The sequence below is a fragment of the Rissa tridactyla genome, chromosome 2, assembly GCF_028500815.1.
Source record: "Rissa tridactyla isolate bRisTri1 chromosome 2, bRisTri1.patW.cur.20221130, whole genome shotgun sequence".
Lineage (NCBI taxonomy): Eukaryota > Metazoa > Chordata > Aves > Charadriiformes > Laridae > Rissa > Rissa tridactyla.
In genome coordinates, this window is record NC_071467.1 from 125,290,481 (window position 1) to 125,296,970 (window position 6,490).

General features: G+C 41.7%; 1 protein-coding gene across 5 annotated transcripts; it reads right to left on the minus strand.

Moving 5' to 3' along the window:
- Positions 1-411: 411 nt before the first annotated feature.
- On the minus strand, positions 412-6,475 carry OXSM (3-oxoacyl-ACP synthase, mitochondrial). Of its 5 annotated transcripts, none has more exons than XM_054193230.1 (3): positions 6,329-6,475; positions 4,283-5,300; positions 412-1,565 (listed from the first exon to the last, which is right to left on the minus strand). In XM_054193230.1, the coding sequence occupies exons 2-3, from the start codon at positions 5,263-5,265 to the stop codon at positions 1,163-1,165; spliced, it is 1,386 nt and encodes a 461-aa protein (XP_054049205.1). In that variant the 5' UTR covers positions 5,266-5,300; positions 6,329-6,475; the 3' UTR covers positions 412-1,162. The 5 variants fall into 5 exon arrangements, with proteins under 5 accessions (XP_054049205.1, XP_054049210.1, XP_054049206.1 ...); XM_054193235.1 differs by lacking the exon at positions 6,329-6,475 and adding an exon at positions 6,294-6,314; XM_054193231.1 differs by lacking the exon at positions 6,329-6,475 and adding an exon at positions 5,888-6,230.
- Between the last annotated feature and the right edge of the window lie 15 nt (positions 6,476-6,490).

Below are 6,490 nucleotides of genomic sequence, written 5' to 3' on the forward strand. Positions count from 1 at the left end.
AAGACTGACATTTTAAAAATTAAAACTGGTGAAAATTCTTTTAGCAAACTAACCCAACAAGAGGGATGTCCAACTTCACTCACATCCACGCTATCGATTGAGGCACTACTTGGCTAAGATGCTGACTGGTGCCAGAAGGAACAGCCAAAGTCCTTTACTTGTTCTTTGCAAGAGACAACCTAAACCCCTGTCAATATTTCAACTTCAGGTACAATTTCATTTTCCTCTTATCTTTCTTCCCTTTTCTCATCCCCAACATAATACCCAGATTTGTTTCTTGCATATGCTTCCCCCACCCTCCCAAAAAAACTCCTTATTTTTCCAAGTTTGGCTAGTTCTATTTTTCCATTTCATCAGAACAACCAGGAGTTTCAAAAGTCTTTTTTCTTTCCATGTAACTCTGTCTAAAATCGTTGATACCATACTTGCATATCTACCTTGCTATTCTTGTCTAATATTTCAGAAAACAGGTTATCACCTACTAATTCTATCTCTGTGCCACGTGTAAGATGTATAGGCCATGCTGTATGTATACTTCACTGTTACCACTCCACGCCACGGCTAAGGAAGTAACACAATATATGGAAATGAATAAAGCTGAAAAGAAAATGCACCACTGTCAGAAATTTCATGAACTCCTATATTATTGTCATTTGTGTGGAAGAATATGCATAAGTCTATGTTATTTGAAACAACTTATGATGAGGAAAAAGGCAGAATTATAAACGGAACAGGTAACAAAGGGGAGCCCAGTCATAAACCTTGTACCATCATGTACTAAGTTATCAAGTCACGACTGTGGAGTCCTAACACGTCAGCCAGCCTCCCTTTTGCATAAACGTTTCTGAGCAATTTCTATGCCACATGCATATGAAAAACCTTTTCTAATGAAGCAAAGCCACAGAATGATCAATGTCTCTTCTAGTCCGGAACAAAAACTTCTTTACCATGCAAAGATAAGGTCTTTTATTTACTTTTTATTAAAATGAGTAAAAGAAGTTCCCTCTTTCTAAAAGAATTACTGATGTAAACGTTACAGTGAATAAAGTTCTTGCATATCACATGAGCAATTCTCAAAGCAGAGAAAAGATCACAGTACACCAAGGGTGGCAGCACAGAAAATCATTTTCGGTGCCATTTTTCCCAATACGCGCAGCCTAAGTTAAACACTTGCAAAGCACAAAGTTGCATTAGTACCACCAAAGCCAAATGAATTTGTGAGTGCTATGCGTCGTTTTTCAGTTTTCCACTCCTGAGCTGTTAAAGGAACATAATTGAGATCAAACTCTGCCTCTGTTTTCTCTAAGTTGAGAGTAGGTGGCAAAATTCCATGGTAACAGGACAGTGCAGTAAAAGCTGCTTCAATAGCTCCTGCAGCCCCCAAGAGATGTCCCGTTGCTCCTTTTGTTGAGGAAACTGCAATATTACGTGAGTGATCTTTAAAAAGTCTCTTGATTGCTTGATTCTCAGCAGCGTCTCCTAGAGGTGTAGAAGTTGCATGAGCATTGACGTATGTTATATCTTCAGGTTTGATCCCAGAATCTTTTATTGCTGCAGACATACACCTAAGGAAAAAAAAAGAAGACAGAATGCTGAATTTCCCATTATATTTTTGTCACTAACACACATGTACAAACCAAAAGCAAAAGTACAGGGTGTTTTAAAATGTTTATCATTATATACTTTACCAGAGATGTAAATGACAAGAGATGGATTCATCTAACTAAACACACAAGCATCTATATTTAGCCACACAAGAAAGACAGTAGGGGTGAGGCCCAGGATAAAATCAGACTTGCTGACAAAAATTCCACAGTTGGGAAAAATACAAAGAGGAAAGAAAGAAGATACAACAATCAATCTCTACCCACTACATTAATATATCAAAGACCCTTTTCAATGCAAAATATGAAAACATTCGAGAAATAGCTACCTGAAATTATTACAAAAATTTAAATTCCCTCCACTGAAGTTTCTCTAGTGCAGTGACACATTAATGTAACATTCACTACAATGGTCCAAGAAATCCCCTTCCCATTGTAAATGAAAAGAAGATTCCCTAGTTCTTACATTTTATTTCCCCTCATATTTACAGTATTAGGGAATTAGGAAAAAAAAAATGCTCTATCAGACAAAAATATTGGGAAATGAAAGAAAAATTCTGCAGCCATCCTCTTTGTGAGCTTCTTTTGCAAGCTTTCCAGAGGCTCGAAGATATCAAGGAGATAGCACAAATTCCCATATATAAAATGAAATTTACTGAAAGTCACACTCTTCTACTCTGACACAGTATGTTCCACTCTGACTCCTGATGACCTGTGGACTGTGACTGTGACATAAAACACGCTTTTTTATGAAAACCACAGAAGGATCAATACAGCTCCATACTATGATTTTCTTACAGATTTCCCACAGAAAGAAGGGGAGGAATCACACATCTCTCCTTGCACACACAGCTTAACGCAGTATCTCTGAGCAAAGGACTACTGACTCTTTTGAAATTTATCAAAAATAAGTAAATAAAAAAAGCTCAAAAAAAAAAAAAGAAGATAGCACAAGCTGCTGGCCAAATTCAAATATGTCCAGTACAATCTTCTACCCTGAGAAGCATCCAGCTTAGCTTAGCGCGTAGGCCCCAGTGAGCCAACATTCAGGCTAAAAAGATTACTGATCGACCATGAGGGAAACAGATACATTAATTTAGTTAAATACGGCAGCTCAAGGAACATATTTACTTAAGGAGATAACATTAATTGTGTAGAACACACTTTATATCCACACTTCTGAGTCTGGCTTTGCCTCTCCTTTCCTGCAGGTTTATTCCAACGTATGTATTAGTCTCCAACTCTAGTAGTTATTAGAAGATGACAAAAAATGTATTCCCCTAAGTTTTTTTGACGTGGCAAATAAAATCCATACAGAAAAGTAAGAGAAGCATACACATTTCAGATTTAATCCATATACCACTGCAGTAACAAAATATTGGTGTGAAGACTGTATTAAAATGTATTATTTCATCTCAAGGGTGGAAAGGCTCAACATTTCAGAGATACCAAGATTAACTTTCAGCTACTTCGCACTGTGAATTTAATTTATACGCTACTGCAATCACAAAATATACAAAAATTCTGTTACAATATATCGCCATATCATCTCAAGGGTAAACAAGTCTGAAAATCTGAGATAAGACACTCCTGATTACTCAGCTCACACCTAAGTCTGCAGAACAATTAAGTATGAATCAAATAGCATAGAGAGAAACCTGGTATATTACTTCTTCAAAAATTAGTTAACCCAATAAAGATGCAAACACAGCTTTACAATACCATGCAGAAGTTTGATCTATTTGTGCAGTGATATACTGAATTGTTATTAAATAGTCACATACATTCGGAATAACGCAAACTAAATCTTTACTGACGATTCCAGTCAGTAATAGCATTCAGCCTACACAAAGCTCACAAACAGTACATACACTTACACGTGTAATTGAAGTGACAATTTAATTAGGTCAAAGATAAAGATTAGATTAATATCATCTACTTGTGAATTGGTTTTGATGAGATAAACAATGATAAAGCTTTACCATCTCACTAAACAGTACTGAAGTGCATTTCTGCTATGTCCCTCCACCAACACTCTTTGCTGCATCACAATGGAGTATTTAAATACGATTGTAGCACAGGCATATGATCTAAATACTTCCCCTATGAAAAGCCAAAGTCTTTTCCAAATAAGAATAACCACAATTAATGCTAATTACATGTACAGTAATTATTCTAACAAACTCGATCCTCCAAGTGCTCTACAGCTTTCATCACTTGGGATTTCTTTAAGGACACTATTCCCCTTTCAGACCACAACAGACAACATGACCTGCTTTTGCAGTGGGGTCTCTCTTCTCTATGGACAAAGGGTGAAGGAGAACCTGAACAGGTTCTACCATACCACAAAAATCTTAAAAATTAGATTTCCATTGAGAACACTGTGTGAACAGCTGTAGGCATCAAAATCTTTCACATAGAGAAAGTTTTTATAACTCTATGCAAAGAAAAGGCTGATACTAGCAAGAACTGGCCTTCACCTTGTTACTAAAAAAAGAAAATTGGGGCAAAACCTTACCAGAAGCTCTTTTATTTTTCAGATTAAGTTTTCAGGCTTTTGGAATATTAATTCAAGATAGAACATCATTTCTCTAGGAAAAGCATGCAATAACAGAAACGCATGAACCCACTAAAATTAACATATGAAGCAGCCATCATAGTCAACATAGAGTTCTTACCTGAATGCGCCATCTCCCTCTGGATTAGGTGCTGTTATGTGGCAAGCATCACCAGACAGTCCATAACCTAAAACTTCTGCATAGATCCTAGCACCTCTTTGTACAGCGTGTTCATATTCTTCCAAGACCAGCACAGCAGCACCCTCTCCCATTACAAACCCTTCTCTCTGCGAATCAAATGGTCGACAGGCCATTTTAGGGCTGGAGTTAAAACTCGTGCTGAGGGCCCGAGCTCTGGCAAATCCAGCCAAGGACAAAGGACTAATGCAAGCCTCAGTCCCTCCAGCCAACATGACATCAGCATCACCAGCTGCAATAAATCTAAAGGAGTCTCCAACAGCATGTGCGCCTGTGGTACAAGCAGTTGACACAGCATGATTCGGCCCTTTCAGTTGGTATTTAATGCTGATCTGGCCTGCTGCCATATTGACCAAAATCTTTGGGACAAAGAACGGGCTGACCTTGTTATAACCCTTTGTTTTAAATAAAGCGGCTGTATCAGAAATCTCTTCCAGAGGAACCATTCCCATCCCAATTGCCACGCCGGCACTTAAGCGATCCTGTTCAGACTGGGGAGACCAGCCAGAGTCCTTCATTGCCAGCTCTGCTGCACCGATGGCCATAACAGTAGCAGAACTCATGGATTTGATCTCTGACTTTGACACAAAGCTTTCTTCACTGAACTGACCCTCCTCATTTCCCCTTGGCACGCAAGCAGCCACTTTACATGGGACGCCTGCATATTCTTCCCCATCTAGCGATGCAATCCCACTGTCTCCTTGGAGAAGGCGCTTCCACACAAGCTGAGTCCCCACACCAAGAGGGGACACTAAGCCAATACCTGTAACAACTACTTTCCTTCGATATGCAGGCAGTGACTTGCTGAAAGCTCTTCTCTGGTTTTGTAAATGCAGGCTTAAATTCAGACTCCGGAGATGAAGATTTGCAATCTTTAATAGAGCCCACGAGCACTGTGAGAACATGGTGGAAATCAATCACTTGAAGCACATTCCTGTAACTGGGGGAAAAGACACAAACAGAACAAAGCAGCCAATGTGAAAAATATTCCACGTACACAAAGTTAATAACCTGCTTTTTACATTAAAGTCTATTTTCAACCCTTCAGTAAGGGATGTAGTTTCCATGTCTGTAATCAGGAGCAGCATGTGTTACTGCTGACAGGGTATAGAAACACATTCACTTTGTGAATGCCTCTAGTGGGCTCTTCTAGCTTAAGCTGCTAATGAATACGACTTTGCACTGGTGTGGACTGCAAGGCATACTCTGGTTTTGCTGCAAAACTCCCCGTGGGGCTTTAACCACCAGCTGGCTGGTATCAACAATGAGAGGAGAAAAGTGTGCGTTGACCTTAAAATGTATGTCCCACCATTATCATGTTAAGGATATTGTCATCTCAACCTTTAGGTCAGGCAGAACCGTCCAGAAAACTCAGGTGTCACGAAACTCTCCCTGGTCATGTCACCAAGGCAATTAGTATCTTGGACAAAGCTCCTCATCTTTCTACCTCCACCTACCCTTTACCAGCGTTGGGGTATTTAGACTGTCAGGGGGACAGTACCCCAAGTGCATTTGAGCGAGATACACCATCACACCACCTCCCTTGAAGGTAACGCCACCAGGTCCCACGTACGGCAAGGCCTGAGGAGCGAGGGCAGCAAGGCCGCTGCTGCGCACAAGCCTTTCAGGCAGGAGAGGACTATGCCAAGCAATCCCACCGCTCCCGCCTCTCTCGCCTTGCCCGGGCCGCCGCCGGGTCGGGCATTACTCTGGTGGGAGGCCGCCAGCACACGGCAGCAGGCCCGAGGCTGAGGCACCACTCTGGCAACAGGTCATTTCTCCCCGAGAACAAGAGCCACCGGGACTTTAAGGGCATTAAGCAGCTTTTAATGTATAAAACAGCAGCTAAAACCGCTGCGATGGCACCACGAGACTCCCCTGCTCCACCCACGGTTTCAGCCGCGGCAGCCCCGCGCCGCCGCCATTGCCGTACCTCCCGCCTCCCCCCATCGTAGCCCTCAGCGGTACCTCCGCCGGCCGCGCTCGCCCCCCCCCGCGTCACGATGGTTGCCTCCGCCTCCAGTTCCGACAGCTGGGGGACGCACCACACGGGGCAGACGAAGGGGGATGGCGGACACGGGACGGCTTTGTAGCCGATCCCCGATGTCACGATTGGTGAGGAGCCGGGCA